This window comes from Falco biarmicus, chromosome 7 (genome assembly GCF_023638135.1).
Source record: "Falco biarmicus isolate bFalBia1 chromosome 7, bFalBia1.pri, whole genome shotgun sequence".
Classification (NCBI taxonomy): Eukaryota; Metazoa; Chordata; class Aves; order Falconiformes; family Falconidae; genus Falco; species Falco biarmicus.
In genome coordinates, this window is record NC_079294.1 from 62463290 (window position 1) to 62487186 (window position 23897).

The following is a 23897-nucleotide window of genomic DNA, read 5'->3' on the forward strand; positions in this document are numbered from 1 at the left end:
CCCACAAGGGATGCAGGGAAGGCAGGAAAGCACCACGAGGCAGGAGAGATCTCTATGCAAACGGTTATGCTGTTTTCATGGCTGTTCCTGTCATACCTGCAGGGGAAATAATCTCTGAAGTTTCACTAGACATCTTTCTATTGCTTCTTTTCCAAGAGCTTGGTTGCCTGAAGTCACTCTGTAAGTGCATGGAAATGCAAAAATGAGACATGAGAAAAGATACTCTGAAAAGGACAGAGACCTCAAGTGATCCTATCCATCATCCCTTCTCAGATACATTCCAGCCCCTATGTCAGAGTATTATATTTCTGAGAAATGTAAAGGAATTAGTAGACATTGCATTACAGAAGAGCCTTACAGACATCTGCCAGTGGTGAGGATGAACTCGTGATGGACCATGCCACCAGAAGGACCTGAGCTGGGAAAAAGAACAAAGATCAAAAGTTGTGCAAGGACACGGAGTACATCGCTCCCGACTTTGCTGTATTGCCAGGTGCTGGGTCATGCATGACTAGATTTCCAAAATAGACTGATATACAGCCAGCAGCAGCAGCACTGTGGGCTTAGCCTTCAGGCCTTGCTCTCCAGGGACCTTCTTTGCTCAGAGATGAGTCTTTGATCCTGAACAGTACATTTTCACAATGAGAGTTTGGATACAATTTTAAGAAGCGAGAGAGAAAATGAAAAAAAAGCCATGTTTCTGCATCTCATGTCTCCAATCTGCTCCTCCTTGAAAGGGGCAAAGACACCTCAGAGACACTGTCAAAGTGCCTAAACCAATTTTTCAGCCTAATCCATTATTTATTTTTCCGCCCAACCCTCTTTTTTTAATCCTGAGTTCCTGAACTAAGGCATCAGGTTCTTTGTGGTATTGAGAATCACTTCCATGAGCTGCAGGGGAAGGCAGGGAGAGGGATTAAACCTTGGCCTGCCCTTGCCCTTCCATATCCACTTCTTACAGGGACCCTCCATCTTTTGCTCCCTGTTCTGTACCCTACACAAACTGTCAGCATCACATCCTCATCCATTTGTTTGTCTCTTTTCTACTTGGTCCTTGTCTGGACTATTTAGGTAAGAACAAGCACTGTCTTCAGGCCAGACACATAACACTGAAATCTAAAAGGTCTAAAAAAAAAAAAAAAAAAAAAGACATGATTTCTTATGGCCATGTACTTCCACAATGAAAGACTACAGTTTCTTTCATCAACCCCATCTGTGGCCAGTAATCTTCCAAGGTAATTGCTTAAAGATAAGGTGGTTTGTCCAATACAGTTCATCAAACCAGGTGAGGATACAGCTGATTAATGCAGGAGCATACCATCCTCTTCAATACACTAAACCTCGACAGCAAGGCACGTGGACAACACTGAAAATCTTACGAAACTGTTATTTTAACAAATGCTACACTTCCCCTAGCAAAACCATCTTGAATTCTTGTCTTCCTAAATCTTAAAAGATATCACATAAATAAGCAGAGTTCCAAAGCAGGTGGTAAAAGTAGTTAGAGGCACAAGAATACTAAAAAAATTGAGCATCTTTCATGACCAGATGAGTGAGAACAGAGGTGATAGTTGTTTACAAAACAACCAGCAATTTGGACACTCCCAATTATTCTCTCTCATAACAGAGGAAAAAGGTGCATTTGCAAAGGTGAAAGACCAGCAGATAAAAGGAAATACTTTCTCTTTCTGCACAACACACAGCTAATCTATAAAACACATGATAGTGGGGTGCAGCCAGGAGCAATGTGTAAGATTCAAAAAGCATTAGGTACTTATACAGAAAACAAGAGCACTGGAACATTTCATTAGATAGGATTATTGTTATAGTTATTCTGAAAGGCTACAAATTCTCCTGTTTCCAGGAATAAATAAATAAATAAATCACTGTCTGAAGTCCAAAAGGCATTCCCCCAGAGGGTCGGGGTATTCTGTAATTGCCCACTACGGCAATTTCTTCCATCCTTTTTTGAAATCGCCAATGCTGAGCACTGTCAGAAAAGACACTTGGCTGTATTAATGTACTGCAGTGGATCCTCTCTTCTTACAATTCACTTATTCATAGATGAAAACACAAGTTGTGTGCTAGAACAAAAAATAAGTATTAATACTAGGAAAAGCCTGCCAAGATAAATCCAGGTAGCGATACTTTACCCAAATTCTTGGCTGCCCCCTGCAGTTCAATGGAAGATGAAACACTGCTTTATTATTTGAAATGGGTGTTTGCTTTCACTTTGAATTGCATTGGACTTTTATCTTTTAATGAGATGCTGGTGCTTTTCGGAGGATGCTATAAAATGGCATCTTCAGAAACAATTCTGAAGTAGAGTGTGATGTAAAAACTTGTTGGGTAGAGTAGACAGAGCAAACAGATTAGACGGAGAAGTAGATAAAGAACAGACATTTTCTATTCTTCCTCTTATTCTTAATTTCTGATGATACTGGCCTGATAGCAGAATCTTTTTCTGGCATTCAGCTTGTTTCATTCAGCTTCTGGCATTCAGCAAACAGGCTTGTTCTGCCTTCTAAGCCCAAATCCTCAAACTCTAACTCATGTTGAAATAAGGATTTAAGGTAGTAACTGTTAACACTTAAAAGGAAGCCATTATAGTTTAAATGGTGAATAATGTGCCACAGATAAAGCCGCTGATTATGTGTTTTTAAATTGTTAGGGATATATTTGAAAGCCTAACCATAAAGCATGCTATTGTTACTTTAAAAATGAAAACCTACCAGAAATTAACTTTTTGTCCACTTAAACCCCACAAGTTTTAACAGGAACAAATGTAAGTAGGAATGGGAGATAAAGAAGGGGCAAATACAGAGATAACATCCCCAAATAGACGCAAAGGGAATGTTTTTTCCTCTTACACTACTCTGAGTCTGCCTCTCATTCCTGCTCCAACCTTGCCCTGGCACATCAGCTTCACTTGTGGTCCAGACAGCAGCTGCCTGAACCCTCAGCATCTGCCCACAGACACAGGGGCAGAGGAAGCCACAAACATTCGCTGGGAAAGGAAAGGTCACAAGAAACAGGTGGGGTTTTGTTTGTTTTGTATCCCAATCCAATTATTTCAGAGTTACGATTTTCCAGAGTTCTGCCGATGCATCTCAGCATTCTCTCCCACTTCTCCACCAACGCACCCACCTCTGTGCATACTGAGTCCTTCCAGCATATCACAGGTCCACCTAAGCTATTCCAGGGCAGAATCAGTGCTACAACTCTCACATTGCACTGTGACAGTGATAAGAAAGTGACAATGTTCTGTCCTGGAATTCTTCCAGGGAAGATCCCTTATCTGGATAGCATTACTAAGTGCTACAGACTGGCCAGGGCCAGAAAGGGATGGATCTTCATCTTGTACTTGAAAGTGAACTATCTCCACATTCATGGGACCTGGATCTGGGATTTTAAGCTTGAGTACCTTTCCGCTCTGCAGACAAAAAATAAAAGGCTAAGTATTGATTTCACGTGGATCTTCCCCCTCACATCCTTTCAGTCTCAGCTCCAGCCTAATTCTCACAAGTTCTTTTTGCCAGCATCACATTTAACCTATACATCCTAACAAACACGTATGGTTTCTGAGACATACACTGAATTATCAGAAGCTACAGAGACCGGCTTTCACTTTTGTACCTCCATGCCTAAGCACTTCTCCACACTGGTACATGTGTGTGCTGGCCCTGAAACAACAACCTGTCTGTATGTATCTCATGTCTCACCCGGTACCCCTGTCATGACTCTCTTTACAATATCTAGCATGGCAGCAAGAGGCAGGGTCTGTGTGTGTGTCACAGCCACAATCCACTGAGCAGCCGGAGCCTCTGACAGAATATACAATACAGCTGAGATGTCAGTGGAGGTGGCTTTGAAGTACCTTAAAATGCTGTTCAATTGCCAACTTTCACCTCCAAATACAACACTTTGCTCACCCACCCACTTTCCTTCCAGGCTATGACGCCCCTTTACTGCAACTTGACAGCTTTAATTACACATTTCTCTGCCTTCTCTACCCCTTTAACCATTTAGTCTCTCATTTGTCTTGCTAAGTTTTTTGATATGCTCCTAGATAGCGGTTGTACGCTGTCACCACAGTACAAGGGGCCTGGCCAGACTCTCATCTGCAGGCTGGGCACCAGACCAAAAGGACTTGCAGTACGCTATTTCCCTCGAAAGCAGAAATCTCTACTCATGCTCCCTTTGCAGAGAAAGGATGCAGTGATGGGGACACCATGTGCCTAGGAGCATCATTATATCAAAACCATTTGGCTCTCTTCAGCTCTTATTATCTGAATAACTTATACAGGTACAAACTTCTGACCTGGTGAAAAAACGGATTCCACTGGTGGTTTTACAGGGGATTCAGTTCCTTCTAGCCCTATACATCACTCATGACAGGAAATCTCCTTTAGACAGTGGCAATATATGCACTACCGTCACCACCACTGCTATGCAGCACTGTGAAGCTCTGATGCTACTGATGAGTGGGGAGACATACTGGCATTCATTTTGGTTTCTTTCTAAATTTTATCATACCTGGACATCTGAGCCCCTATGCTGGATCCAAGAGGTGAGAACTGCACATGGTGAAGCATTTGATCCAAACAATCCTGATCAAAAAGTGTGCTGTTCCTGTGATCTAGGCCCTATAATTAACTCTTCAACACATGGAAGAGAAAAGCCTGTTTTGACCCTCAAACAGTCTAATTTTTACCTACATGAGCATCTTCTTCAAGAGGCTCTGTTAGGAGCTGTGGACAGATTAATTAAAGTCACCTAAAGTGACAATTGCAACAAATAGAATGACTCATCAGAGGCAAAATACACTACTTCCACAAAAACATAATTCTTCTAAAGGTATGGAAGTGCATTTTGCCTAACTACGATCCTGCTCTCTCATTCCTTCTCTTGCCTGAAGGAAGTTACTGTAGCATGTATTGGTATGAAAGATCTGTCTGTTCTCTGGTTTTCACAAGTCTCAAGTTCTTTTGGGACTCTAGGGACACCATTTGGAAAAGTCCCACTACAAAACACTCATTCACCAAGATCCTTGAAATATCCTCATTGTTTATCCATGGTTCCACCAGCCCAAAGATACAAGGACTTCCACCACAGTTATGCCTTGTTATCCATATCCTCTTAATAAAGTCAAAGAGCCGAAAGCAAAGGACCAATATCATCAGTAGAGTTGCACTGACAAAGTTATCTCCTCCTGCTGTTGTGCCACAGCCCCAAATCTAATACAACTGGTGTTTCAGCTGCTGCTGCAGTATACATATTGTTTATATAAGGCTATACGTAGACGTCCGAACCTGCCTCTTCAGCACTAGACCTGTGACATGTTCAGCCTGAAATCCAGCCTCTGCCTGCATTCAGGATGACTAATAGGCTAAACAGGCTGATGCTCCTATCATCTTTTGCACCCTCTTAGAAAAACCCCACCTGTTCTCTTTCAGTGCCAGCACTATCCTGGTCTATATAAAGGCCACCTCAAAGGAAAGTGTGCGTCCCTCATAATGCTTTCCTCTGGGGGATACTTCATAAATGGGAATCACTTCTGAAGCCCTGATAGCTATCAGCTTTATTTTTTATCCCAGCATGTGAAGGGCCCCAGTGGCTTTCATATTTCAAGTTAGATCTTAAGGGGAAAGGACTGCAGCACAGAAATACAGACGCTCCTAATCAATACGAAAATGTCTAATACCAGACAGTACTATAGCAATATGCCTCACTGAAAGGGCAATGCAGACCCCATTTGTTCTGCTGGATATATACAGTTCATTATCTGTAGTCCAGTCAGATCTGTAAGTGTACGATAATTTGAGTAACCTCAGACAGATAAGATAGCAAGCGGTGCTTTAATGCGTGTTTGAAGCTCCTCCTATGATCTCTTTCACTTCCATTTGCTCTTTTCCTCTCCTTCCTTTCTGCTGCTATTTAAATGGCTATTATTAGCTATTACAAGATAAATTAATTAGCTCTGAAATAAGCATGAATAATTGTAGCCAGCCTGGCATAGCTGGCACTGGCATTTGATAACAATCAACAGAAGCTGTGCAGCTCCCAAGCTATTTCATAATAATAATAATAATAATAAAAATCAATAGGAGGAAAATAGCAATGGCTCCAGAAAGTGTTAATGTAAAGTTGCGGAATTACAGTGGCTCACCTGTGAACAGCTACATGAAAGCCTTCTGAATACCAAATATATTCATTATAGGCTGCATTGCTTGGCTGAACCTCCAAAGAATTCACTGGGCTTGTATTCTCACATAACAAAGACGCTGAAGAGTGCAGGATAAGAAGTATGAAGGGGTGGATAGAAGAAGGTATGCATTCTTATTTAGAAAACCTGATTACCAAGGCACATGATAGTAAAATCGAAAGTCAGTAACGGATCCAAGCTTGACATCTGAGGGTTTTTTTTTCTCTCACTAGCAAAGGCTGCAATTCTTTACATCAGACCCTGGAGGAGGCAAGAAGGTATCACTCTTTTGCAACATCAGTGTGAAAGATCACTGGAGAGTGTTGTATGTCAGTCAGGAGTTAAGGCATTTCCTGAACTGATCCTAAATAGTTACAGCAACACGAGAGCGCTCCAAAGCTGAAGCCCAGCTTCAGCTACTCACACCTGTCACATTGCATTAATGTTAGACTGTGCTCTCACAAGTGTGAAACAAAATACCTTAGAAACTCCTTTTGCCCCATGCTCTACACCACCAAAGAGACATGGTGGTTTGCCTTAGTTAGGTAAATGCATTTCCACAGCGCTTTTCTCTCCAGCATGCAAATACAGAAATACCACATCCAGAGATGCTCATAAAGCAGTAGAAATTTCAAATTCCTTTACCAGCAAGAAAATCTGTGACTAAGCTAAAAAACAGAATCAATAAACAACCTCCTCTTCTGAAACCTGCCACAAAGTATTTAATGTCTACAGATGATCAAGGTTAAAAACGCGCTAAATCCTTACTTAAAGAAAAACGAAGCTTCAATCAAATAGAAATCTGAATCAAAACAGTCAAATAATTCCTGCTGGTTTTTTCCCCGTCGGGTTAGATTCACTAAATGAAATTATGAAAGAGCACTTTCATCTTCATCCAGATGTCAGAGGACTCCCCAGAGTCCAACTGTCCAGTCTGCCTCAGGGGACTGGATGCCATGAGTGCAGGTATACCCTGATTCTGGGGTGATGGGGTATTTCACAGGGTGAAGCACTATCTTGCACTCAAACCCTTCAGCTGAAATTTGTTCCAGTTTGTACAATCAAAACAAATATAACATCAAGGAACAACACACACATTCATCTGTAAGTATAGGAAGACCCAAACCAGCGGACAAGGGAACCACCTCCCATCATTGCACACAAGTATAATACTACATTTCTGCTATTCAAAGATGCACTAAAGATACCCCAAACAAAGTGAGCACACTGCTTTCCATCTGCATTATTTTGTTGTTTGAACTTTCCTCTTTCTTTTCTGCTTCATCTCCCCAAAATCGCTAGTTTGATCTGAATCACATTTTGGTCACATAGCTTAAAAGGTGAGCGGAACTGCTTGCACAGCCGTAATGAGAGCAAGGTGCATTATAGTGAAAAGATGGGAAATCCAAAAGTTCAATAGTACCCAGGATCATGATGGTGCATCAATACGGTATAGAAGAAGAGCAAGCACAGTTCCAAACGATCTGCAAATCCTTCTTGTCAATTCTTGGATTTGCCATCCATACGCTGACCAATCTAACTCCTCTGGGCATATGGAAGATGAAAAGATTACATCTGGACAAAGGACCAGAACAGTACTTAAGCCTTCTACTTTTGATTAATAGCAGAGCTAAACATATTTACCATCTGGGGTGGAAAGAGATTTGGCTCTCCTCAAGAGAGGTAAGAAATGATGAAGAAACACAGGAGATTAATAGTATCTGAGTCAGCAGAAAATACATAATGACTTCACAAAAGCTTGTCTCAACATGTAAGATGTGTCTCATGAACAAATGGCTACAATTGCGGCAGCGTATGCAAAACACTTCCTAGCCCAACCTGAAGGGCAAAGGAAAGGAAAATAAAGGAATGTGCCACCAGTTCAAACCGTGAGGAAGAAGGGGAGGATACCTATAGTGGAAGGTTGTTCTTGCTTTCTCTCTTTCTCTCAAACCTGTTTTAGGTGAACAGTCACTTCCCATCCTCATGACAAATGTGAAGTTACCTGGACAGCGTTGACTTAAAACCTAATTGCTTTTACAGCAAATGAGGCATGAAACCTATTATCAAAAACCACAATGTCCAAAGTACAAGCTGGCATTTCATTTTCCCAGCAGAGAGCTTCTGAATGCCAGCATTGTCTGTACAGCATGGTGGGAGGCTGGAAACACAAAATTAGTGATTCGTCCTAGGGCATGGCTATAACGTGCTTGTGAGGCCGAGTGTGAGAGCGGGCAGAATAAATTGCCTGTATGAACATCTGACACGTGACTTTGTCTTCTGAAGGTGGCTGCAAAGCCCAGAAAGTTCTCCACATAGCTGGCCTCTGACCTTGGCAGAGTAGACCAACCCTACTCAATGCTGGTGGGAAAAGGGCTATTTGATGCAGAAAACCACCTAAATATCACTTGTGGGGAAAAAAGCCACAAACAACTAAGTCCCCTAAATAGCTCTTGTGCAACCTGAGGGTGAAAATGCCTAAAAGAAATGTGAAAATTAATATGAAGTGTTCCAGGAGCACAGGTTGATAATTAAGAGACTAACGAACACCTGGAGCAGTTTCACCCCTCTTCCTCGCCATCACACATTGTAGCTCTAATGTTTCTTATGTGTATACTGCACCTTATACTTTCTCCACCTTTTGTCATGTTAGTGAGACAGCTGCCACGAAGATATGTAGAGGACCAGTGACACAGGAGCTGTTAGGCCAGCTTCATGATGTCCAAGGACTTCCTGGTTTTAGGGGAAATGCTCTACTGTCCCACTAGCAGTACAGCTCCACAGGTGGAGGTTCATCCCCCCCTTACTTATTCTCAGATGCAGCTACTTTGCTATTCTGCCTCTGCTGCGAACTTATTCCAACAGTTACTCCGCTCTCTCGTAAGTGATTCTGTTTACAGTTCACTGTAGGGGTAAGATAGACTGTAAACTGGGGGCAGGAAGAAATTCTTGCCTGTGTACCAAACTATTTAGTTAGGTCTGCTAAAGGTTTCGTCCACCTTGGCTTCTTGGAGACACCACACTGAATACAACGGCTGTGATGTGGTGTGAGAAATCCCCCATTCACACAGGATGCCTCCATTAGACCAGTCACTTCCCTGACAGCTATTACCTTGCTCCAATTTACTGACCACTGATTCTGACAGATCTATATAAAGTGCACAGCAAATAGTTTATTCCAGGGAAGCGAGCAGGGTTCAGCCTGCTCCTTCATCCCCTTCACAGTAGTGGTGAAAGAATAAGGCTGCAAAATACCCAGAACAGAGACAGCCTGAACAGGAAAATTAAAAGACAGATACAGTTATAAACCTTGACAGGTGAAAATGTTTGCTGTCGGAGGGAGATGCTGAGATGCCAAGTCAATGCCCCGCACACCAGACACTAGGGCAAAGACAGACTAATATAGGACATGAACTGCAGGGATTTCACAACAGAAGAGACCTCTGGCTCCACAGCTTTTGATCTACGTATCTTTGCAACGAGACATTTCATCTGGGAGTCAGCTATATCCAGTGCTGGATTAACTTCATGTTCCATGGCTTGACCTGTCACCCAGAGTACTACAGAGATGGGCACTCAGAAACGCGTATTTAGGAAACACATTAGATCAAGGTAGACCTATTTAACATAAGTACTGTGCAATACACCACACTGCTCACAGCTTAAATTCAGCTTGTTTTCCACAAAATAAAACCCTAACAACCAAATAAAATTAGCATTTTCATCAAGGTTGAACAATACTAATTGTTTTCTCTGATAATGGTGAATACTGCTTTGATAAGAATCACCCGCATTTGTACCGTTTTCTAGACATGTCAGCAGGACATTCTGTGGGACACATCACATGTTTTTTGCCAGAAAACATTAGCTACAGTCAGAGCTATTACTTCACACCTAAATATCTATCATGCATAGCATTTCCTGGGACCAGGACAGTGCAGACCTCTGGAATTAGGGATAGCCTGTAAATTGTTTAAAGCTACCACAGTTCATGATGAAAAGCATATAAGAAAGAAATTGCATAAGGCAACTGACCAGACTTTTCCTGTGTTGCACCTGAAGGATCACCAAGTCTGGCTCTGCTTTGACAGATGTACACAAAAATTTGGGTACGTTCATTCACACCTACTCACATTTTCAGAAGCAGAGAGTACAGAAATCATCCAAGGATGCTGTGCATGCTTGCGTTAACCACAGAAGACAAGGTCAACAAACAATTAAAATGTTGAATTCTCCTTAAATGCATAAAGATGGGTCTAGTCTAGGAAGCAGGTGAGTATAATTTCCATTGATGTAATGATAGATCACCAGTAAGCTGCAAGGCTCTGGTGACCTCCTTGTGCTACCTAAAAGAGCTAGATTACACTTAATCTTTACAGAGTGAGACTAGACTGAGCAGTACCCCTCAGCTACCTCCAGAGAAATGTTTTGATGGAGAATATTTTTTTTTCCCCCCAAAGTGAGTTGAGACAGAGGTGTCAAAATAGCTGCCCTCCCGCCAGTAGCAGTATGCTCTCTGTATTCTGCATTCTTCCATTGGTTCCAGAAGGGCTCCTATTCCCACTACAATCAAATCATGCAATTCTCTCGGCTAGACTCACAGAGCCCCAAGGGCAAAGTATTAATTTTCTGAATCAGGATCAATATACTGCACAATAATTTTCCATGAATTATTTATTTTTTAAAAAAGAATATGCTAGCAAGCCCTTTGTTGCCTGCATCTCCTTTCCCCCAACTTTCTGCAAGAAGCCCCTGCAATATGACATATCTAGGTGGCACTAAACAATGCAGCTGTTAACCTGGCCTGCAAAGGGTAACAAATTGCACCTAAGCTCTAAAATTCCACAAACCTGCAATTATACCCAGTGGAGTAAAAACGAACAAGTAACCGTCTCGTTGCCTTTCAGCAGTGACATTACGTCCCTGGATGCCATGGAGATAGTCATTAATGCCAGGCAAACCTGAAGGAGCAGGAGGCCTTGCTTTCAGCTACTATGGGCACATTTGTAACAATATGGGAGTTCTACAAAGTAAGGGGACTTTTTTTTTTTTTCTTTGTTAAGCTTCTTTGAAAATATTTGTAATTAGAGAGCTTTTTACTATTATTTTGGTAATGATCAACTGCCACATAATACTGGGAAAATGTAATGAATTCACATTAATATAAAGCCAACTAAAGGAAAAAAATAAGAGAAGCCTACAAAGATCAAGGAAAATGCTTACCAAGTTACTGAGACCAGATGTTTTTTTTTAGTGTCTGAGGCTAGTCAGGATTCAACGTTTTTCTTCCCATAAGAGAAGTTACTTTTATGCAAAGGCCCTTCTAGCTCTAGCTTGAAAGTAAGAGTTTGATTTATATCTCAAAATCATCCGCCTAGCCAGGCTTCAGTAGTTCTCTCTAATGATATACCAACGATTTGTTGGATGGTTGTCCACAACATGGATGGTGGTTAGCATATGCCTTAACTGCTTTCTTTATATGTTCACACATACAAGTGAGCACAGCTAATCCAAAGGAATGTTCTCTGTGTTTTAGCCCTCTTTTTTCATTGTCCCTCATAAACATTAAAAACTGTGAACAAGCTTGTAAGAATGGTTTCAGCATGAGGAACAGGTGGTGGTAATGTCGGTTAAGTATCCCTGTAGGGAGAAGACTGGAAGCCTGCTGTAAATTATGGGGGCATTTCTGCTAGTGAAAAACTTGCTTTTCATTGATGAAGCCGAGTGCTCTTTGATGACAAAGCGATTGGGGAGCTTCAAATCATATCGCTAAGTTTTCTTTCTCTGTTTGTCTTGGAAAAACATTATTGCAAGCATATGCGCTTGCACATAGCCCTAACAAGTGACAGTGGCCTAGAAAGAATATATATATTTCTGCTTTATCACAAACTCAAGTTGAAGAGTGCCATACTCTTGATACTTATCCAGATGAAATTCCCTGTATATTTATAACAGAGCTACCTCACTTAAATACACCCCATTGAATGTAGGAAGCAAATTAATTTTGCAGTTTGGAAAAACACCTCCTAAATAATCAGTGGGATCACAACTTTGTCTTATACATCATAAAGTCCCAAATCTAATGCTCTAAATGGGAGTATCCTTGAAGAATCACGCCTATAGTTTCCAAGTCATGCCACCAAAGTCCTTTTTGAACCTGCAATACTTGTTCCCTACTCTGCAGCTCTAAGATTGTAAGAGATCTCCTCCATTGAGGACCTGAGGGGGGCAGAACACCACCTCCCACTCCAGCAGAGAAACATTTCCTGCTAATGTATTTTTCTGGGGCAGTACCACCCCTATGCTTCAGTAATGTTTTGATAAGTAAATTGAAATTCAGTGGAAAATATAAATCAGGTGCTTTTCTTTCACCCTTTTTTATCCACTTTAATGGTTGCAAGGCATGGAACCACTGTTTTAGTAGTTCCTTTGGAAGTCCGTTGTATATTCGTTTCCAATTACTCTCAATACACTCCAGTTCCCAAGGTTCGAGTTTCAGCTATAAGGAGAGTCCATTTCTGTAGATTAAAACCCAAAACATATCCCCACCAACGTGATTCCTACAGGAGAACCCTCTGAATACTGCTATCACTGACCTTTGTGCCCGGTCTGTTATCTCCTCCTCCAGATCCAGCAGGCGTGCTGCCTGAGCCATCACCTTCTTGCTGCAGGGCAGGGATTTGAGGTGCAGAATGAGCAAACCAAGGCAGAACTTGCTTCCCATCTCCTCCAGCTCTTGAGTTCCCAGCTGCAAGCCCTGATGGAGAGGCGCAAAAAGGTTCAGTGCCGAGTGTACATTTCATGATGACATGGAAAGGGTCAGCATTCCTCCTTCCATTCCGCATTAGGGGTTAATTCACATTTGCGACGTATGGAAATTTGCCCACAGAATTATTTGCAAAATTAACTGACAGCAATTGGTCTACAGAAGCTGTTCTAAAATAGCCTCTACTTTGCAAATGGGCAAACACAGGCAAATAGTTTAACTACCTCAACTACCTTTGCAGAAGTCATCATTGTAAGAATTAGACTCACAGCCCAGGAGGATCTCACTGTAAATCCACGTTTACAAATCATTAGGACTTGTTTTTTCTTTCTTTCTGTAGACAAGTCCCCTCCCTAAGCAACAGGGAAAAAAATAGGTCCTAAGATTTTAAACACTGGGCAGTGACAAAGATAAAAAAGGAAACTGTGGGGGGTGGGGAGAGAAGGGGGAAAGAGATCTTTAACAAGTTATGAATTGGTTTTTAAGAAAATCAATTGCAAAGTAATTGCAAAACAACAAACACCTCTAAGGAATTTCTCAGTCTATTAAAAGCTGATGTCTTTCTAGCAGAGACAAGCAGAGACAGAGAAGCACAAAAGGTTTGGATTATCAATGTAATCTTTCAAGGGAGAACTCATCCAAGGTGTGGATCCTTGCTTGGAAGAACCATGATTATGAATAGTCCGAATTTGTTTTTTCACTAATTAAAAAAAAATAAAATAAAGATCTAGCAAAGAAGGAACACACCGAGGACCTGCATGGGAATAAGTCCATGTCTGACATCGATGTCAGTTTCATACAAGCAGTGAGAGGGCAGGAGATAAACAAAGCTCAGATATACTGGAAAGAAACTAAGAAACTGCAAAATCCCTCATCTTTGGCATTCAGTGACTGAATCATGTGTAGTCTTTAATGCTAACACATCAGGGGTTGAATCAATTGCTGAACAATTGCTGCCTCTCCCAGTACCAGCCCTATGTGCTTTTGCAGCACAAAACATCTCTTCAGCTCCATCTCCAAGACCGTTTCCTTAGCAACTCTCAGGAGTCCATGCTCACGGGGCTGGCACTAGCCTTATGCGTGGTGTGAGCGCTGTGCCGGCGTGGCCCGAACTTGACTCTCTACTAGGTATTTGTTAGTGGACATCTTAAGGGTAATGAAGCCATACGTGCTCTGGTAATCCATGACAGGAGCCTGAGCTCTGATATCATGCCGATTTTTATATCTTGTTTTTCAGTGTAAAGTTGTTACATTTGTAAAGTGCTTTGGGATCCTTGGGTCCGAGCAGCTCTGTAGAGCTGAAAGATTATTTCTGAGCCAAAACCAGGCAGGTGGATGGAAGAAAGGAGATTTCTCACATAAACTTCTGCAGCTCTCTTGTAAAGCTTTTTTTGTGCTTTTTTGTTAGAGGAAACAGGCTGCTTGGACAGGATGAAAACCACTGCTTCACCTCTAAGAGTTCAGCCCATACGAATATCATCTAGCATTACAAACACCCTATCGAATAAGAAATACATTTTCATATAGTAATGATATTGTAATGCTGTTTCCTTTCTGAGACCCTGTGAGCAAAGCATGAATCTGTAATTATGATGATGAACATGAACACCACAAAATAATACAGAGCTCAAACATATACTGAGTGGCTGGACAACTAGATAAGCACAGGACCTGCCCAGAAAAGCACGCAGAGAATCCAAGAAAACATAGCTGCAGCGATAGGCAGGGTCTAAGGTCTCTGGAGTACTGACTTCTGCTCTCAGAACAGTCTCAAGTATTTTTATCACATTGGGCAAATGTCTGACACCATTTCTTCTCTCCATCCCATTCACCTCCATTGCAAGCCTTAGGTACAATGAACTGTAGCAATAATTAATAACAGTAAGAAAACAGAAGGAGAGGTTTATGGGAACAAAGGGTCATTAACACAAAACAATGAGAGTGCTTAGCAGCTCTGCATAGATTCCTAAATGTTGTATTATTTTACTTTAAAAGACACAGGATATTTTAGTGTGGCAGAGTTACAGCCGGCAGACAGAAGTGGTGACATTTCTGAGCGAAAAATATATCATTTCCACAGCAAAAGTTATTTTCTCAGGGGCAAAAAATACAAAGAACATCTCATGGCTTTCCCTGGGGTGCATCTCAGGGTCTTGCTTCCAAGATCAAGGCAACATACTAAATACCTATCAATCCAGGAGATGTGAACAGTGACTGTGTTAAAACTCAGCCTGTGGCTTTATGATTCCCTGGAGCTTTATTCAGGATATGAAGAGGCCTTAAGAAACTATGAGCAGAGAAATAATAATAATAAAACTATAATATAGCTCAGAAACCTCAGACAGTAATTGCTCACGCACTGAAGTTAGCTGCTGTACGATGGACCCATATTGCTTTGATACCAGACAGCTCAGGAGTAACAGCTGGAAACCTCAGCTAGAGGATTACTTGTTAACATACTTTATTCACTTCAAACAGACAGACTTTTATTTTTTAACTCAGATAATTCTCTCTCTCCCCTTCCTCCCTCCTCAGCTCTCAGCAGAGGGTGGAGCTGGAGATGTGTAGCATGACTACCATTAACTGAAGCTGTTGACAGAACTGACATATCAAACTAACGTTATTGATGGCATCTGTCAGTAATGCCAGGAGCTGGTGTAGTGGTTAATAATTGGTCCCACTTGCATTGTTGAAAGGGAAGCCTGGTCTCCAGGCATTTCCCTTGTAGCTGTGCAGCGCACACAGCTGTAAAAACTTTGAGATTGTGCCTACAAACTCAGAGTTGTGAAAATATTTTACAAGAAATGCAAGAAAGAAGAAAGGAATGGCAGAAGTGGTGCGCTTTGGCTTGGTGTAAGAAGCTGGTGGAAAGCATATCTCCACGGCAGGGAAGCTGTCTTGCTTTTACATATAGTGACACTATACGGTCCGTTTGTCACAGCTGTGCAGGAGGAAGCTGCTCTGTGTGACGGCATGTCCCCTGCAGTGTCCTGCCACTCTGGATTCTCGGTGACCCCATCTTTCTCCCTAGCACAATGCTTTACAGCTCTGTCCTCCTCTGGACACATCTGTGCGAGCAGTGGAGCATGGTGCAAAGTATTCCAAGCCAGCAGAATCTAAGTAAAGTCTGAAGCAGGAAACAGTATCTGCACCAGAAAGCTGCAGACAAGCTCATCAGTCCTAATTAGTCCAGCCTCAGAAACATACTAACAAAACTATCCTACTTTGATGATCAGCTTATATCTCCACACAGTTTCTGCTTTCTGTTACATGAAGGTACCAGTGTGGACCAGCATCAGCTTGATGCATCATGCTCCACTGCACGATACAAATTGGTCCCACGGGTCTTGTCATGCAGTCTTTTGCAAGCATCATGTTAAGGGATAATAGGTTAATTTTTTCCTGGCTGTTACAGAGACTAATGGAGCTAAACAAATTTTCCTAATCCTTTTTTCACATTGTCAGCACAGGAGAAGCCAACACCTAGTAACAGTTCAAGTTTTGGACATATTTATTTTCCATGGGAAGAAATAAATTTCGGAGGTAGGCAACACGGCCAATCAGATGAATGAAACAGACAATTGGTCTATTAAATCTTAGTCTTGTTAAACCAATTAATTTCTTGCCTTTTCTGCCAAAACCATTGCTAGCATAACTGCTGGGACAGTAGGATTCTCACTTACATCTCTCAGTTGACACCGTCTCAGTAATAGAAAACTGGGGAGCACAAAATAAACCTACTCCTTGACTTATCACTTCACCAGGTTGTTGTCAATACAAATTTTCCTAAACAAAATTGATCAAATAATGCTGGAAAAACAGTTCATTCATACTCAGCACTGATGCATCAAATAAATATCCACAACTAAATGTTTCCAGTATCTCTCATCTTGCCCTCAAAATTCTTCACAGGCTAAATGACAATGCAATGGAAAAACTTTGTTATTCGTTACTCATATGCTTTAAATACTCCCACAGCCAAAGGCAGCAGTAGTTTCATAACACAGATATTGTTGAAGAAGGTGGAAGAAATCCAGAAGTTAAATGAGAAATTTCTCCACAAGAGTAACAAAGTAAAGTTATAATTGGAAAATACTAATAAACACAAGTAGACGGAAGATTTCGGAGTGATCAATTGTTCCCTAAAAGGGATCTTTGACAGGCAACACGGCCACTTCAGTGGCCTCTCCCGCTTTTGGTCACTGTTCAGTCCTTGGGGCAACAGCTTTTCCCTGCAAATTCTCTTCCAGTCAATACATATACATACACACTTACAGAATATTTTCTCCATCTCGATAGCTTTACACATGCACAACGGTTATGCCCTAAGGCTGGGTATAAATAAATTGACAGTCTGGTTTCTTACTAATTTCATCAGTGAGCTCTCTCTCAGAATACTAATAGAAACCATTTGGAGGCTCTAGAGGATAAAACAGGGAGCTGAATGAAACATTTGGTGCCTGGTGTCTGAAGCCTTAATTTTACTTTGGGTCAGCACTTAAGGTTACTGTCCTTTCAACCCCCGTGAATCAAAGTAGGCAGACACATGCCAGGGAACTGGCTGTTTAGACAGCTGAGACAGTAGGGAACAAACCAGGTTTTCTTGTGCCCCGGAGATGCCTAAGTAGCAGGTATGGTATGCAAAATAGATTGAGTGGAGGGGAAAGGAATTTGGGCCAAAAGATTTCAAGAGGATTAAGCAAGCAGAAAAGGCTGAAGAGTGAAATAAAAAATAGGTTAGCAGGAATTTCTAGAAAGAAAAATGAGAGGGACTGGAGCTTGAGACAGAAGATAAAAGAATGAGAGAGATAAAAGGATGAGAAAGAAGGAGGGGTTGCTGGGGTCGATGAATGCTGATATAGAGGAATGATAACAAGAGGAAAGCTAGTGGAAACCTCTACCCCCTTTTCACCCTTGGAGAGGTGTGCCTCACTGAACATCTGTCCTCATTACAACTGGTACTTTGGCCACATGGTGAGGGAACAAGGCCCAGCCTGCTTTAAACCCCCTCACAAAACTTTTGCTGAACTCAGCTGGTGTTTTGGCTGAGCAAAGTTCTTGGGTACAGAAGCAAAGAAGCAGGTTTTTTTTTTTTAATCATTCAAATGGACTCCTTCCCTGGTTAAAAATATGTATGTTACAGGCAACACAGGAATGGATTGAATAGGAAGATGAAATACCTTCTCTCTCTGATCTGCTGGAGAAAGAGTCCTGAACAACCTGCTCATAGGAGAACTGGTGATTTAGCAAACAAAAACTTGTGGCCAAGTTCTCCAGCAAAACAATTCTTTAGATTATTAATTCCCCAGGTCTACTGTGGGGAAGGGTTTCTTCCTTTCCACTGTGCTGACTAGCTATTTGTTTCACGTTCCCATCTCCACACCTTTCATTCAGTATTTCTACAGCTGCCTCCCCATTCTTTCCCTCCACCCTTCTCTCCTTCCCCGCTCCTCCCTCAGTGTCCTTTTTCCCTTCCTTAATCAGCTTCCATGAATGACTCCATGCTCAGCACATGGCAGGCTCATCATATACTGGAAGAGCCAAAGAAATTATATTGTGTTGCATTTGCCAGCCTCAGCTAGCTACTGTGCTTGGCCACTCTATCCCACACACCACTCCCTTGTATTTTATAACAACAAATTGCAAACTATGCAAGATGGGGACAGAGGTGGATTTAATTTCCCACCTCCCCAAAGACTGCACACATCCAGAGAGGTACTAGTTGGATAGGGAATACTTCCATGTCCATCGGATGCTGTTCTGCATTGCCATACAAGACTGGAGGTAGTAGAGGGTACCAGAAAGCCAAGCTTTGCCAGAGTGCTTCTTGGGCAGCACCGGGGCAGACTATACATATATAGGTTGTTGGTTTGTGTGTGGTTTTTTGGGTTGGGTTGGGTTGGGTTTTGTGGTGGGTTTTTTGCTGGTTTTGGGGGTTGGTTTTTTTTTGTTTGTAAGCCATAATTGTTAAGGGTGGTCATGTTTGGAACAAAAGATTAACAAAAAGAGAAAGAGAAATGAGGATGCACTCCCCTAAGCAGACAAATCATATAGGAAGAAGCTATTCTTTGCAGAGTTCTTGCTTTCTATTAGAAAGTTAAGTAGTACATTGGTTTTCTGTCTCATTCATTACTGTGTGACACGCTAGGAACCTATTTTTAGGCTCTGGATGAACCTGGACTAGCATCGACAGAATATCCCTCTCTTTGCAGACATTGAGCAATCATTCACCCCGTCTCACAGTGTCTTTTCAAACAGAACTGAAGAGGCTGAGTGAATGATATGCCATGCCAGAAACGAGCATTTTGGAAGAATCTGCATTGTTTCACAGTGACAGGGTCAGGAGTATGTCAAGTTTCAATCTACAGACTGCAGACAGTTTTGGGGAAGAGAAGCCTGCCTGCACCATCCAATGAAGAAGTGTTTTGGAAGTGACAGTCCAGAGGGCAAGTTTTTGATAGTAGAGCTAACAAAAATCATGGACAATGCTATTTTTTTAATTTAAAAAAAAAAACAAAAAACACCAAAACACACCAACAAACCAAACTAAAACACAGTGCAAAACCCCCAACACTCTGATTTCTAAAGGACAACAAATGCTCTTCGAGGATGCTTAAACCTCCTGCTTGGCAGACAGGGGACAGAGCTAGGGAACTGTTCCAAGTCGGGTAGGGATTCTGGGGCAGTGTGTGTAAAGAAAAAACAATTACCTTATGTTGGTGACAATCAAGTGCTTTATTCAAGCAAACACCTTTCTCCCCCATGCTCCCAGTATTTGCAACAGGTTAAGTGGTGTCACCCCATCTGACAGTGCCTTGAAAATTCATTGGTAGTCTATCCCTGACTTACTTTCACATACCTACTTTTTCCTGCTATCCGAGCACTGTGGAACCTGAAACAAGTCACAGACAAGTTATAGCCTGAGATATCCAGAGATTAAGTGTGAGGTGGGGCTCAAAGTATGTCTCAAAATCTGTGTCAAATGAATTAGCTCTCAAAAGAAGTCTGGAAAAGCAAGAAGCTGAAATTTTGCAAGTCCTAAATTGCCAGCCTAATCCTTGGATCACTTTTCTCTGTCTCTACTTCCACTTAAAAGTTTGCCTGTGTAAATAACCTCAGTGTACAGAAAAGTGACCAGATTCCTGGCCCACCAAAGCCTTATTTTCAGCTATGAATTTAACCAGTTTGGCCGTATTTCACCATAAGTATAAAATAATTTTCTAATCCTGGCTGGTGATCACCACATGCCTTAGAACAAAATGATTTATTATACTTATAACTTTATTCTGGCTAATGTAAATGCAGATGCTATTCATAGTGTCTAACCCGCTTTAAAAATTCTTAATAAGGTATTTGTCTTCATAATGCCATCCACTATGGGGATGTCCAGGTTGATTATGTGTTACATAAAGAATCAATTATTGCATCTTGATTTCATGAAATGGCCACATATCCTTGTATTATATTACACAACACTGTTCGATTTCTGTATGGCTTTAAAATAAAGTATTTAAATTAGCAATACTGGGAACTTCCAAAGTAGTTTATATCTTAAAATTAACTGTGCTATAAACTGCAATAGAGGAAACCTTACAGTCTTTTCCCTCTCCCCCCAATAAAATATACGCTATTCTTCCCATCACAGAGGTGATGAAAGTATGTATTCACCAAAATGACACAGCAAGGCTAGTGAGCTTTTACTCCCCGTTTAAAATGAGACCCCAGGATCATGATACCTCTCATTTTTGCACCAACACAGGGACTGAAGCACTAGATTCAGTGAGAAGCTGACACAGCTTGACCCAGACATCCCTGTTGCTCCAGCCCGGTAACACCCTGCCCCACATGATCTCTGCCACCCTGCTCCCATGCCAGCACATTATGGAGACTAGCAGGCCAGTGAAACTGTCTCCTGGCCCAGCAGCAGTGTTATGTAGATGGGAATCCAGTGGGCTGGGGAGCCTGGTTCCTGCTGCACTGCCACCAAACATCCACGTCATGGCAAAGCCTCTCCCCAGCACCGCGCTTAGTGTTACTTCTGTGCTCTCTGCACCATAACGCTTTATTCCTTCCCTTTATAACACAATAGCTCTAGTATCCCTAATGTTTTCCCCATACTGAAGCTGCCTTCCAGGCCACCAAACACTTTCATCTGCTCCCTCTAGCTCCTCTTTATCACTGCTTTGCCTCTTACAAAAGGAACAACCCATAACAAACTACTCCACAGGAGGTATCACCATTCATGTCTACAGGGATACTACAACATCTTCCAAGCCTATGTCTTTCTTCACACATGCAGACATCTTACTTTTTTCTTCATTGCTGCTGCTGCACGTGGCACACACATCTTCATCAAGCTGTCTTTATAATAGCTACTTATGTTTTCCTAGACAGTTAGAGCTAATTCAGAGCCCAACCACGTATCTGAATGCTTTAAACTATTCCTTTAAACATGCTTTACCTGGCCACTGCCTATGTATTGTCTTCCATTCTAGTACCCACATCCTTTCAGTCCTCCTTCCTACTGTGTAATTTGTATCATCTGCAAACAGTAAATCTTATTATTTTACTGTTCTCTTTGCCTTCCAGTCATTAAAATTATAAATACTGGCTAGCACCAATTCAGAGTGGCAGCTGGAGTCACATTACTATCAATTTCTTTCCATCCCAAGGATGCTTATGTATCCAACCTACTTTTTTTCACCCTTTTAACTAGTTTTTGACTACACAAACAGTCCTTTTGTGTCTCACTCCATAACTCCCAAAATTTCTGAATGCCTTTTTTTTTTTTGCAGGAGGCTCTCTTTTTATCAACCTGACTCATCTGGGATGCCCAGCAATCCAATTTGCATGAAAATTAACCTTGGTTCACCCTTGAAAGCCACTGTTGAAACTTTATATACCATGTCTCCTTTTGTCTTCCAATCCCTGTACCTCTTTAAAAAAAAAATCCACCATATTATCAAGGCACTATTAATACTCTCAGTCATTGGGTCTCTTTATCTTTGCATTACTCCAGTGCCTTTTTTTTGTGGTTCTTTTCTGCCATGGAGTAAGTTTTGAAACATACGGAATCATAATAAGCACCTTGATAAACATGTTTTAGACAGTCAACTATCAAGTCTGCTGGCCATTTTTAATGAGGTTGGTTTGGTTTTTTTTTTTTAGTAGTTCAAATCCCTTGTTTCTCAGTTTCGTTACAACTCCTAGAGGAACAAAATCTGGGCTTCACCTGATTCTGTGAGTTATAACCTTAGCCTAATATAAAATAACACAGCAGATAACCTGCAAGCATTTTTTCATGTGTAAAGGAGCTGACGCGGTACCACAGCACATCGCTTTGTTCCCATCCTGGCTACCTACCAGGCTCTGCCAACGTACTTGTGGCTCCAGGGCAGCACAAATAGCTCCAGAATGCATCCAAATCTCAGCCTACACAATCTTTTATTATTCCAGTCCTGAGGGTCCCATATTTTTTTCCAGAGCCATTTTGACTGTGCCTTGAAGCATACTTCTTTCTTCCAGATCTAAGTTTGCCCTTCACAAAATCACTCATTTCCTTCTGCCAATGGCCTCAGAGCAGAGCTTCCACCTGGTGATGGTTTTCCTGCCCAGACCACATCACATGCCACATGCCAGCTTCCCTGGTGGAATAATTGCATGCATGTGTTCATGATAAAATTATCCTGAGACCCTCTTTGTGTTGGTCTCCTTAACAACTTTAAGTAGGTCCTCACACAGAGATCCACAGGTGAGAGGTAAGGACACAGAAACATCTACAGCTCTGTGCCTTCCTCTCCTTTTCCAATTTTCATCACACTAACCTTTCACGCACTGTATGTCCATCCCCTTATGCTGATACAACTCAAGAGCTACCTGAGACTTTTTTCCTAAATTATAAATGGCTCCCCCCAGGCTAATTTCTTTTTTTCCATATAACAAATTCTCTTTGGTCATCTTCAGCAAACACCATCAAAGCTGTCCTCCCCACCTGTCACTCCCTACAACCTCAGGATCAGTGACAGAAAGCAGCTATGATTCTACAATTTATTGTATTAGCACTTCTAAAACAACAAAGCAGTCATTGATTTTCCAAGCCAAAGGCACATGGGAAAGCACAAAAAGCATCTATGCCCAGCTTAGATCAGAGAGGAGAGAGACACCACACAGGAGAGGGCTTCCCCCAGCCTAGTAACTGCTTCCTTTGAAGCTGAAGGACGGGAGTACAAGCAAAGGGATACTGTTGGCTGTTTTCTTACAGGTGTGAGCATAATCATTCTGACACAGGACCCTTCTTGCTGCTTGTCACACTTAACAGAAAAATGGACAATAACAGTGAAAAATGTGTCTCTTTTTTCTCTTTCTTTTGAATACTCTGTACTAGCCACCTAGAGAATGGCTGGTAACATTGAGGGTAATTCAGGTAAAGTACTGCAGGACCATCTTTGATGTCTGCTCTGATTTAATATAGGCTCGTGTAACGAATATGTAATACAATGATACCATATAAAGAGTTAAAGAACACATGAGAAGGCTGGGTCAAAAGGAGATTTTACCAGACGGCCCAAGGGCAAGTCACTGATCATTTCATTAAGAGTCTGGGTTAGGAAGGACATCCCTCACTGGGAGCTGGGAACATGGACTCCACAGTCAGAAATCAAACACAGGGAAGTTCTTTCAGGTGGCAGCTGCCATCAGCTGCTAACCAGGGTTTAAAGGTCTGCAGAGTCCAAAGGCTCATTTTATCACCGGTCCACATGTCCAGTGATACAAAGTAAACTGACAGCCACTAAGATGGCTGATGGATAGCTTTTACCTTAATTCTGGCTGTAAAAACTATGATTAAAAAGGAAACAAAAATGGAGATCAAACCCGAAGCTTCTACTTTATTACAGGAGAGATGAACCTGTGGTGCTTGTCCATGGG

The 23897-nt window shown here is 41.7% G+C and overlaps 1 protein-coding gene across 1 annotated transcript in view; it reads right to left on the reverse strand.

The window, feature by feature from the left end:
• The window catches only part of AGBL1 (AGBL carboxypeptidase 1), a 273140-nt gene that overhangs the window by 77039 nt on the left and 172204 nt on the right, over positions 1-23897 (reverse strand). The window contains exon 22 of the mRNA XM_056347385.1: positions 12802-12962. Within this exon, the coding sequence (XP_056203360.1) occupies positions 12802-12962 (161 nt within the window). The remainder of the gene's footprint in view (positions 1-12801; positions 12963-23897) is intronic.